This window comes from Arachis hypogaea, chromosome 5, assembly GCF_003086295.3.
Source record: "Arachis hypogaea cultivar Tifrunner chromosome 5, arahy.Tifrunner.gnm2.J5K5, whole genome shotgun sequence".
In the NCBI taxonomy this organism is placed as follows: domain Eukaryota; kingdom Viridiplantae; phylum Streptophyta; class Magnoliopsida; order Fabales; family Fabaceae; genus Arachis; species Arachis hypogaea.
Genome location: NC_092040.1, coordinates 47,167,152 through 47,179,416, shown reverse-complemented (window position 1 = coordinate 47,179,416; position 12,265 = coordinate 47,167,152). Strand labels below are relative to the sequence as shown.

The 12,265-nt window shown below is 43.6% G+C and overlaps 2 protein-coding genes across 2 annotated transcripts; both read left to right on the top strand.

Moving 5' to 3' along the window:
- Positions 1-9,117: 9,117 nt before the first annotated feature.
- Positions 9,118-10,152, top strand: LOC112803533 (uncharacterized). Its single transcript, XM_025847020.1, has one exon. The coding sequence runs from the start codon at positions 9,118-9,120 to the stop codon at positions 10,150-10,152; it is 1,035 nt and encodes a 344-aa protein (XP_025702805.1).
- A 132-nt stretch (positions 10,153-10,284) lies between these two features.
- On the top strand, positions 10,285-11,058 carry LOC112803532 (uncharacterized). The gene has a single exon (XM_025847019.2). It carries the CDS (start codon positions 10,285-10,287, stop codon positions 11,056-11,058), a length of 774 nt encoding a protein of 257 aa, XP_025702804.2.
- Positions 11,059-12,265: the final 1,207 nt, after the last annotated feature.

Here is a 12,265-nt window from a genome sequence, read left to right as displayed (position 1 = left end):
TCTTATCTTTGGGAGTTTTATCTCTATCTTTTGTGGAACCGCCTTTTCTAGGCCTTTTCGGCCTTTAGCTTTTGGGCTGCGTTCCTTTTGATGGGCCTTCCTTACGTTATTGTCCGAGGTCCGACCTTTAGGCGTGAGTCTTAGGACGAGGTCGGACCTTTTATGAATTGACCGAGTTGGAGGAGCCCGGTCAGGGTATGAATAGTGCCCTTGCCCGAGTTCGTCCTTTTTGGGAGGTCGAGCTCGGGCATAGTAGTTTTTCAAAATTTCAAAAATGGCCGTTCCTGCATTTATTTCATTTTACCGTTTTTCCTTGATTTCCGTTCGGGCTCTGTAAAGGCTTTATTTATTTGCCCCTTTCCTCCTTTTTCTGCGTTTTTGTTTCTCTTTATCCTTTCCGAGCACTGCTTCTTCTTTCTCTTTGCTCTGCTTCCCCGAATCTCTCCGTGTGTCTTTCTGGGGTTCCTTCTGCGCCGTCATTTCGCTCTCCTTGCTTCGGAGTTCGTCGTCTTCGTTTCTTTTTTCCAGGTTTATTCCCATGTTTCTCTTTTCTTGTGCGCATATGCTTCTGTTCTTCGTGTGGATCTTGTTTGTTTTCTTTTTTCTTTATGCCTGGGTTGCCCCGAAAAGAGGCGCCGCCATTGCTTGTTGTTTGTATATGGGGGGGCTCTTTTTTTGTTCTCCGGTATTTTTGTTCCGGGTTGCCGCGTTCTTGCTTTGCTGAATGGGTTTTTGCTGTCTTCTTTATGTGATTTTTGCTTGCTGCTGTATTCTTCTTTGTAGGTAAAAATTTTATGTCTCGAAAGGTTCTTCAAGCGATGTCGACTAAGATTCCATGTGGTCTTGGTTGGGTAGACCCTCTTCCTCTAAGAGTCCCTTCTGTGGTAGATTCTGAGTATTTAGCTAGGTTCCGTAGGCACTGTAGCATATGTGAGAATAGGGAGTCTGAGAGGGATTACGAACTAGTGGCCCCGGAATCCGAGGAGAGAGTGTGCTTCCCGCCCTTAGATAGTTCCGAGAAGCTCTTCTTTTATGCTTATGATTGTTTTTTCTCTAAGATGAGTGTCCGACTTCCCTTTACCGATCTGGAGTCCGAGGTGTTATGGTCTTGTAACCTTGCCCCTACGCAGCTCCATCCAAATTCTTGGGCGTTTTTAAAGATGTTTCAACTTTTGTGTCAGTTTTTGGGCGTCTCTCCCTCTATTTCTCTTTTTTCCTTTTTGTTTGTGTTGACGAAGCCGGGGTCGGGTGGAGGGAAGGTATCTTGGGTCTCTTTTAGAGCTAACCAGGGGAGGAAGTTTTGTACCTTGTATGATGAGTCCTTTCATGATTTTAAGAACTTTTATTTCAAGGTCCGGGCTACTGGAGACGTCCGACCTTTCTTTCTAGACGAGAGTGGGGAGCCTTCTTTTCCTCTTTATTGGCAGGAGAATGTAGTGTCTGTTAAGTATACCTTTGAGAGTCTAGATGAGGTGGAGCAGGCTTTTGTGGGTGTGGTAAGCAGTTTATGGGGTCGGGCACCTCACTTGGACACGAAGAAAATGTTGGGAGATCCAAGCCTTCTCCGTTCCGAGTTAGGTAGTTCCCGACCTCTCAGAGATTCATCTTTCTTAGTATTTTGGTTTTCCTTGTTTTGGTGGAATTTCTGTTGTGGTAATCCTTTTTCTTTTATTTCTGCAGAGATGTCTTCTCAGGCGGATTCCATGAAGTTCCTTCGTCGGACGAAGAAGTCTGTGGCTGCTCGGAACATCGAGGCTGGGGAGGCTTCTGCCCGATCTTCTCCGAAGAAGACTACTGTGGGTGTCACTACTCGGTCGAAGACTATTCCGACTCCCCAGTTCCGAGATATAAATCAAGATCCCCCGACCTCCGGGCCTGCTACCTCTTCTCCGCCTTCGTCCTCGGGTCCTCCTCCCAAGAAACAGAAGACCTCTCAAGAGCTTGCGGGTTTTAATGACAAGGATTTTGATGCTCTTGGTTGGATTGAACAGCATATTCTCCCTCAGACCTTTATTTCTACTGATGATGTATCTATGGAGCATCATTTTCAGTATATGGCGCGGAGTTGTGTCCGGATGGCTAGTCTTCATGCCGCTATTACCCGGGAATTCAAGAAATCCCCCATTGGTGCGACCGGCTCCCGACTTGAGAAGGCTCAGTCTGAGTTTGAGAAGATTAGTGAGCTGAAGGCTGCTAGGATTACTGAGCTGGAGGCATCTTTGGAAAAAGAGAAAGCTAAAGCTACCGCGGCTGTGGCGGCAGCGAAAGCATCTGAGGAGATGGCGAAGGCGGCGACGGAGAATTATACTCGGATATATGCCGAGCTTGTGGAGACAAAGGAGAAGTTGCAATCCGCTCAGGATGATTTTTACGAGCTAGAAGGTCATGTGGCTAAGGGTATGGATGCTATGTTTGAAAATTTGAAGGCTCAGGTCCGGGTTCTTGCTCCTGACCTGGATCTGAGCTTATTTAGTACGGATAACATTGTTGTGGAGGGAAAGATTGTTCCTGCTCCCAACGAGGATGAGGTTCCGGTGTCTGACCCCAAAGTTCCGGTTGCGAACCCGACTTCACTTTTGGCCGAGGAGGGGTCTGGTGTGGAGGTTTTGAACCGAGATGACGGTGCCGTCAATGCTGTCCCGATTTCTATGTTTCCTCCGCAGCCTTCTGTTGATGTGGAGTCCGGAAAGGACCTTGAATCTCTGTAATCCTTTTATCTTTGGTTTTTGCCCGGCCTGTGGGCTCTTTTGTTTTTGGATGGTTTCTGTGGACGCTTTGGACACCTTTTTGCTTTTAGCTACTTGTAGTAACTTTTTAGCTTATTATGCGGTGTTTTTGCTCGCGTTTTGCCTTTTTGTTCCGCTTTTATGCTTTTTAGTTGTTTTTGGATAACAACCTTTTAGCTAACGCTTTTTGAACTTTCCTTTGATTTCGTTTTTTCGCTTGTACTTTTTAGTTGTTTTTGTATAGCAACTTTTTAGTAAGCGTTTTCGAAATCTTTGCTTTCGTCCTTTTAAGGCTTCTTTCTTGGATCCGGGCTTTTTTCTCGGACCTCGGGCGTTCGAGTACCTCCTTTTGTTGGGTCCGACCTTGTCGTTGGTCGGCCTTTTAAGTTATTTTTGTAATCTCTTTTTATTTGGCTTTTTGAGCCTTTTCAGAGTTGCTTTATAACTTCTCACATTAATTTGAACCTCGTCGCTTTATCTTTGCCGACCTTGTGTGGTCTCTTGGCAAATGATTTTTTGCGTTTTGTCGAGCATAAATTAATGCGCCTTGGGGGGTACTTTTCAGGATTTGTTTCAACACGAGGAAAATAGAAAAATTTGATTAGTAAAAAAAAGAAAGAATATTTACAGAGTGTTTACCCTTGACTAGGTCGGGTGTCTTTTTGACCGGGTGTCTCATTAAAAAACCCTTGTAGGGAAAAAGAGTACACCTCGGGTTATCTTTTTCTAGCTGTAGTATCGTCTTAGATTGCAGGCGTGCCAGGCCCTGGGCAACTCGTTGCCTTCTAGGTCGGATACTTTGTAGTAGCCTGTTCCTAAGACTTCTGTTACCTTGTAGGGCCCTTTCCAATTTGCAGCTAGCTTTCCTTCTCCCGACTTTTGTGTTCCAATGTCGTTTCGGATTAGAATCAGGTCGTGAATGGAGAAGCTTCGTTTTATTACTTTCTGATTGTATCTGAGGGCCGTTCGCCGTTTTAAGGCTTCTTCTCGGATCCGAGCTCTTTCTCGGACCTCGGGGAGGAGGTCGAGTTCTTCCCTTTGTGCCTGCGGGTTACCTTTTTCGTTGTAGAAGATGGTTCTAGGTGACCCTTCATCTATTTCAATAGGAATCATTGCCTCCATCCCGTAAGCTAGTCGGAATGGCGATTCTCCTGTTGTAGAGTGCGGAGTTGTCCGATATGCCCATAGCACCTGGGGGAGCTCCTCGGCCCATGCCCCTTTGGCCTCTTGGAGTCTTCGTTTTAACCCGGCCAAGATGACTTTATTTGCAGCCTCTGCTTGTCCATTGGCTTGTGGGTGCTCGACCGAGGTGAATTGCTGTTTGATTTTTAGTTCGGCCACCAAGTTCTGAAAACTTGTGTCCGTGAACTGTGTTCCATTGTCCGTTGTGATGGAGTAGGGGACTCCGAACCTTGTGACAATGTTTTTGTATAGGAATTTGCGGCTTTTCTGAGCCGTAATGGTGGCTAAGGGTTCAGCTTCGATCCACTTTGTGAAGTAGTCGACCCCTACTATGAGGTATATGACTTGCCCCGGTCCTTGGGGGAACGGGCCGAGTAGGTCAAGTCCCCATTTGGCGAAGGGCCATGGTGCGGTGATGCTGATAAGGTCTTCGGGTGGTGCCTTGTGAAAATTGGCGTGTTTTTGGCAGGGGGGCATATTTTCACAAATTCCGTTGCGTCTCTTTGCAAGGTCGGCCAGTAGAACCCGGCTCGGACTACTTTCTTGGATAATGCCCGAGCTCCGAGATGGTTTCCACACATGCCTCCGTGGACTTCTTCGAGGACGCTCTTTGTTTCTGAGGTCGGGACGCACCTAAGGAGGGGGTTTGAGAATCCTCTTCTGTATAATACGTCGTGAATTAGTGTATAATTCTGGGCGTCTTTCGTGAGTCTTTTAGCTTCCTTTCTTTCGGCGGGGAGAGTTCCCGACTTCGGGTAGTTGAGTATGGGGGTCATCCATCCCTGCTGTTGGTTGGATATATTTAGCGTTTCTTCCTCTCTTAGCACGGAGGGAGATTGTAAGGTTTCCTGGAGGAGACTTCTGTTGTTGCCTCCGGGCTTGGTGCTGGCGAGCTTTGAGAGGGCGTCTGCCCGGGCATTTTGTTCCCGAGGTATGTGCTGAATCTGTATCTCTGAAAAGTGGCGTAGTTGTGCCTGTGTTTGGTCCAGGTATTTTTTCATGGTGGGGTCTTTGGCCTGGTAGCTTCCATTTACTTGTGATGTGACGACCTGGGAGTCGCTGAAGATCGTGATTTTCCGGGCTCCGACCTCTTCGGCTAGCTTTAGACCTGCTAGTAGGGCCTCGTATTCGGCTTGGTTGTTCGAAGCCTGGAACTCGAATTTTAGGGATAGTTCTATCCGCGTTCCTTGGTCGCTTTCGAGTATAACCCCGGCTCCGCTTCCAGTTTTGTTTGAGGACCCGTCGACATACAGGTTCCATGAGAGTGGGGTTCCAGGGGTCTCAGTGTATTCTGCGATGAAGTCGGCTAGATACTGAGATTTTATGGCAGTTCGGGCTTCATAGTGGAGGTCGAACTCGGACAGTTCCACCGCCCATTGTAGTATTCGTCCTGCCAGGTCTGTTTTTTGCAGGATGTGTCTCATGGGTTGGTTTGTCCGGACTTTGATGGTGTGGGCTTGAAAGTAGGGACGGAGCCTCCGAGCTGTGAACACTAGGGCGTAGGCGAATTTTTCTATCTTCTGATAATTTAATTCGGCCCCTTGTAGTGCCTTGCTTACAAAGTATATGGGGTGTTGTCCTTGGTCATTTTCTCGTATTAACGCTGAAGCGACTGTTCGATGTCCAACCGAGAGGTATAGTACGAGTTCTTCTCCCTTTAAAGGTCGGGTTAGGATTGGTGGCTGCCCGAGGAATTCCTTGAATTCTTGAAAGGCTTTTTCGCACTCCGGGGTCCATGAGAAGGGTTTTCCTTTCTTTAGGAGTGAGTAGAGAGGTAGTGATTTTATTGCTGATCCTGCCAAGAATCTTGATAGGGCGGCTAGCCTTCCATTCAGTTGTTGTACTTCTTTGACACACGTCGGGCTCTTCATATTGAGTATCGCTTGGCATTTGTCCGGGTTCGCTTCGATGCCCCTTTGGGTCAGCATGAAGCCTAAGAACTTTCCGGCTTCTGCGGCGAAGGTGCACTTTGTCGGGTTAAGTCTCATGTTGTGTTTTCTGAGGGTGCCGAAGACGCTGGTGAGGTCGGTCAGCAAGTTTCTGTCTTCTTGTGTCTTTACCAGCATGTCGTCGACGTACACCTCCAGCTGTAGTCCGATGTGTTCTGAGAACACTTTGTTCATTAGTCTCTGGTAGGTTGCCCCTGCGTTCTTCAGCCCAAAGGGCATTACTACGTAGCAGTAGTTTGCCCTTGGGGTTATGAACGAGGTCTTTTCTTGGTCGGGTCCGTACATCGGGATTTGATTGTATCCCGAGTATGCGTCCATGAAGGAGAGATATCTATAGCCTGAGGCTGCGTCTACTAAGGCGTCGATGTTTGGTAGAGGGTATGGGTCTTTGGGGCAGGCTTTGTTGAGATCCGTGTAATCGACGCACATCCTCCATTTTCCGTTGGGCTTTTTTACCAGGACCACGTTTGCGAGCCATAGGGGGTATTTTACTTCCCTAATGAACCCTGCATCTAGCAGCGCTTGTACTTGTTCTTCTATTGCTTGCATGCGCTCGGGTCCGAGCTTTCGGCGTCTTTGTTGGATAGGTCGGGATCCCGGGTAAACTGATAGCTTATGGCACATCAGGTCGGGACTTATGCCTGGCATGTCGGAGGCTTTCCAGGCGAAGAGGTCGGAATTCTCCCTTAAGAGGTTTGTGAGTTCCTCTTTTAGGCCCGTTTCGAGGTTTGCTCCTATGTTTGTTATTTTTTCGGGTGTGTTCCCGATCTGGATTTTTTCGGTTTCTCCCTCTGGTTGTGGCCGAAGATCTTCTCGGGATTGAACTCGTCCGAGTTCTATTGTGTTGACCTCTTTCCCTTTTAGGCTCAGGCTTTCGTTGTAGCATCGCCGCGCTAGCTTTTGGTCGCCTTTTAGGGTAGCGATTCCTTTTGTGGTAGGGAACTTCATACAGAGGTGTGGGGTCGAGACTATAGCTGCCAGTCTGTTTAGGGTTGGTCGCCCAATGAGGGCATTGTATGCTGAAGTGACGTCGACTATAATGTAGTCGATGCTTAATGTTTTAGATTGCTCGCCTCTTCCAAAGGTAGTGTGTAGCGAGATGTATCCTAAGGGATGGATCGGGGTATCCCCTAGCCCAAATAGGTCGGTGGGATAGGCCTTTAGTTCTTTTTCCTCAAGTCCGAGCTTGTCGAAGGCCGTTTTGAACAGGATATCTGCTGAGCTTCCCTGGTCAATCAGGGTTCGGTGTAGGTTGGCGTTTGCTAGGATAATGGTGATTACCATTGGATCGTCGTGCCCGGGTATTATCCCTTGAGCATCTTCTCGGGTAAATGAGATGGTAGGTAATTCGGGCAGGGGACTGTCTTCTCGGACGTGATAGACTTCTTTGAGGTGTCTTTTTCGCGAGGATCTGGATGTTCCTCCGCCTGCAAAACCTCCATTTATCATGTGAACGTGTCTTTCCGGGGTTCGCGGGGTTTGTTCGGCCCGATCTTCGTTATCTCCCCGCCTTCTCTTCCTGGTCTCTTCTCCTTTCTCTGCTATATATCTATTGAGTTTTCCTTCTCTGGCTAGTTTTTCTATAACATTTTTTAGGTCGTAGCAGTCGTTAGTAGAATGACCGTAGAGCTTGTGATATTCACAGTATTCGGACCGATCTCTCCCTGCCCTCTTGTGTTTTAGTGGTCGGGGCGGTGGGATCTTTTCGGTGTGGCATACTTCTCTGTAGATGTCTACCAGGGAGACTCGGAGGGGGGTGTAGCTGTGGTACTTCCGCGGCTTGTCCGAGTTGGGTTCTTCTTTCTTCCTCTGTTCCCGATCTCGATCTCGGGGTGGGTAGGTTGATTCCTTCCTAGAAGAGTCTCTTAGCTGGGAGGTTTCCTCCATGTTGATATATTTTTCTGCCCGCTCCTGCACCTCGTATAGGGAGGTCGGGTATCGTTTGGATAGGGATTGGCTAAACGGTCCCTCTTTTAGGCCGTTTGCTAGTCCCATGATGGCTGCTTCAGTGGGCAAGTGTTGTATGTCCAGGCAGGCTTTGTTGAATCGCTCCATGTATTCTCGGAGAGTTTCTTGGTTACCTTGTTTGATCCCGAGTAGACTGGGGGCATGTTTTGTCTTGTCCTTTTGAATAGAGAACCTTGTCAGAAATTTTTTGGTTAGGTCTTCGAAGCTGGTGATTGATCTTGGTGGCAGGTTGTCGAACCACTTCATGGCTGACTTGGTGAGAGTGGTGGGGAAGGCTTTGCATCGAATCGCGTCGGAGGCGTCGACTAGGTACATTCTGCTTCTGAAGTTGCTGAGGTGGTGACTTGGATCGGTGGTGCCGTCGTAGAGATCCATATCGGGTGGTTTGAAGTTCCGCGGTACCTTCTCCTTCATGATCTCTTGCGTGAAGGGATCATGGTTATCTTCGGGGGTGGTGCCGCGTTCTGTCCGGTCTTTCAGGTTGGCCTCTATTTTCCGTAGCTTTTCTTCTAATTCTCTGCGCTTTCGAGTCTCCCTTCTCAGATCTTGTTCAGTTTCTTTCTGCTTTTTTATGTCCTCTTCGAGTTGTTTCAGTCGGTTTTGTTGTGCCCGGACTGCTTCTAGAATTTCCGAGCTCTTTCTCTTTTTCGGAATTTTGTGGATCTTTGTTTGGGAGTGATGTCTTTGGGCGATTCTGTTTGTTTCCTCCTGGAGTGCGTGGTGATAGAGGGCTGTCCGGTCGTTCTCCGGTGTCAATTTCATCCTCTTGTTCAGATGCAGCGCGATCATTGTTGTGAGGATTGTCCGCCATGGTAGAGGGATGACTTCCAGGTCCCCGGCAACGGCGCCAATGTTCCGAGGGTTACCTGAAACGTGTAGCTCGGTCGTCCGGAAAGACCCGAGGTGGGGGTTCAGGGACCCGAGCTTGATATGTTGAGTGGTTGGTGGTTGTACCTGCAATGACACTCCGATGCTTAAGTTAGCATGGGTCCAAGCAGATATGTGTAGAATGTGGAATGAATGTCATACCTGGGTGCTCCAGTGTATTTATAGTAGTTGGCCGTGATCTTCCCTGGATAAGATATTCTTATCTTATCTTATCTTTGGGAGTTTTATCTCTATCTTTTGTGGAACCGCCTTTTCTAGGCCTTTTCGGCCTTTAGCTTTTGGGCTGCGTTCCTTTTGATGGGCCTTCCTTACGTTATTGTCCGAGGTCCGACCTTTAGGCGTGAGTCTTAGGACGAGGTCGGACCTTTTATGAATTGACCGAGTTGGAGGAGCCCGGTCAGGGTATGAACAGTGCTCATAATCAAGCTCGAAGAAAATGCGAAGCACTCATGAAGCAAAAACAACATATTGAAGTTGTTTTTCAAAAGCATTCAGACCAAGCTAAAAGAGATTACCGAACTCACTTAACAGCAACAATTGAGTGCATTAGGTTCTTATTGCGACAAGGATTGGCCTTTCGTGGTGATGATGAATCGCACAATTCAAATAATCAAGGTAATATTTTGGAGCTTCTTGACTTTCTTGCTCAACATAATACAGAGATTGATCGTGTTTTAAAAAATGCTCGTGGAAACCTTAAGCTAGTAGCACCTAAAATTCAAAAAGATATTGTTAGAGCTGCTGCAAGTGAAACTACTAAAGTTATTATTGATGATCTTGGAGATGATTTATTTGCTGTTTTAGTTGATGAAGCTCGAGAAATTTCTGTTAAAGAGCAAATGGCTGTTTGTTTGCGGTATGTGAACAAAGAAGGGATTGTAATGGAGCGATTTCTTGGCCTTGTCCATGTTTCTAGCACAAATGCGTTGTCGTTAAAAGTAGCTTTGGAATCTTTATTAACAAAGCATAATTTAAGTTTAGCAAGAATACGTGGACAAGGTTACGATGGAGCTACTAATATGCAGGGAGAATTTAATGGCTTAAAAAGTTTGATCTTGAAAGAAAATGCTTGTGCTTTTTATGTTCGTTGTTTTGCTCACCAACTTCAATTAGCACTTGTGGTTGTTGCAAAGAAACAGGTCAAAATTGCACTACTTTTTAATTTGCTTGCTAGTTTGTGCAATATTGTTGGAGCTTCTTGTAAACGTAAAGACATGCTTCGTGAAAGTCAAATGCAAAAGACAATTGTTGCATTACAAAATAGAGATGTTTCTAGTGGGCGTGGCTTAAATCAAGAAACAACATTGAAAAGGGCAGGTGATACTCGATGGGGCTCACATTATGGTACAATACTTAGCTTGATTTCTATTTTTTCTTCCGTGGTAGAAGTTCTTGAAGTTATTAAGGAAGATGGAAATAATCCTGAACAAAGAGCTTAAGCATGCCAATTATTGAATCATATTCAATCTTTTGAATTTGTATTCAATTTACATTTGATGAAAAGTATATTAGGAGTTACTAATGAGTTGTCTCAAGCTCTACAAAGAAGTGATCAAGATATTATAAATGCTATGACATTGGTTAAAGTGTCCAAGCAACGATTGCAAAGTATAAGAGACGATGGTTGGTCCTCTTTGCTCAACGAAGTTTTACTATTTTGTGATAGTCACAATATTCTTGCTCCAAATATGAATGATATATTTGTAACACAAGGAAGATCAAGGCGCAAAATCCAAAAGGTCTTAAACTTGCATCATTTTCAAGTTGAATTATTTTATCAAGTGATTGATAGACAACTTCAAGAGCTTAACAATCGTTTTATAGAGGTAAATACCGAGCTACTTCTTTGTATATCTTGTTTGAATCCAAGTGACTCATTTTTTGCATTTGATAAGGAGAAGTTGCTTCGTTTAGCTGAATTTTATCCACATGAATTTTCTTCTACTCAACTTTTGGCACTTGATAGTCAACTTGAGAATTTTATATTGGATATGCGTCTTGATGATCAATTCTCAAATATAAATGGAATCATCGGACTATCTCAAAAGTTAGTTGAGACAAAAAATCATATTGTTTATCCATTGGTATTTCTTCTGTTGAAATTAGCTTTGATTCTACCTGTGGCAACAGCATCAGTTGAGAGAACATTTTCTGCTATGAATATCATAAAGAGTCGACTTCGTAATCGAATGGGAGATGAGTGGTTGAATGATTGTTTGGTTACATATATAGAAAGAGAGACATTCAATCAAGTTGATAATGAAACAATTATTCAACATTTTCAAAATACGAAAACAAGAAGAGAAGTACCTTCAAGATTTGAAGCGAAGAAAGTTAGCAGCTAATGTAATTTTTGGTTTTTTTTGTATTCAAATAATTAATGTGCACTTTTATATTTTTAAATTTAAATTAATATATATTTTGATAATAATGTGTATTATTTTTGCCCCCTACCATAAATTTTCTGGGTCCGTCACTGTCCGTACGCACACATAGTTGTGCGCACGCACACTTGCTGAAAAACTCCAAACTCCATTTTTTCACGATTTCTCCATTTTTGCATGCTTTTTTCTCATTTCTTCAATCTATATTAGCCTTGTAAACTTGAAATCACTCAACAAACACATTAAGGCATCAAATGGAATTAAAGTGAATAAAATTTAGCAAATAAGGGCCTAAAAAACATGTTCACTTTTGAGCAATTTTTATGGAAAATTTACAAAACCAAACTATTTCATTGAATAAGTGTAGGAAAAGTTGATAAAATCCACCTAATTAAAACAAATAAATACCATAAAATGTGGATTTATCAAGAGGCCACCAAGAATTTTAAGTAAAGGCTCCTATTTTATATATATGTCACGGTAATATTTTTGTTATTAGAATGACATAGCCAAAAGCGTGATATTCTAATGATAAAGGTCTTACATAATAAATTTCTTTCTTTACTTTGTAACCTTACATGCAAAAGGGGTGTCAAAAATAAACGTAATCATTTTTTGCACATTAAATATGCCACTTTTTATGACCATTATATTTTATTAAATAAAAACTAAAAAATATTATAAAATAAGAATATTAATAGAATTTAATAAATATAAAACATATTAGTATATAGGTAAAGTATAATTTTAGTCTTTTACATTTGGATTGAATCCTAATTTATTTTTTAATGTTTCCAACTTTTTATTTCAGTTTCAAAAACCTTCAAGCATCCTATTTTGATCCTAAAAAAAATTCAAGTAGATTCAATGCTATCCTACTATTAAATTTGACATAATCAATTCGCATATTGAAGAGCTAATAATGTTTGATTTTAGTTTGTAAGTAAAATTGGTCTATCAATAATCACCAATGTAAATTTTTTTTTTTAATTTTGGAGCGTTAATGATTGAGTGTTAGGATTTGAAATTTTGCATAAGAAGAAAATTGAGGAGAAGAAGTATTAAAAGATGGTCTAGTTTTTTTTTTTTTTTAATACATGGAAGAATGTATGACTTGACTAATAACGTTACGTCACTCGCTTTGTTAACTATTCATGTGAAATTTAAT

Coding starts and splice junctions, on each gene's coding strand:
- LOC112803533 (XM_025847020.1), top strand. CDS start 9,118: ATGAACAGTGCTCATAATCAAGCTCGAAGAAAATGCGAAGCACTCATG.
- LOC112803532 (XM_025847019.2), top strand. CDS start 10,285: ATGACATTGGTTAAAGTGTCCAAGCAACGATTGCAAAGTATAAGAGAC.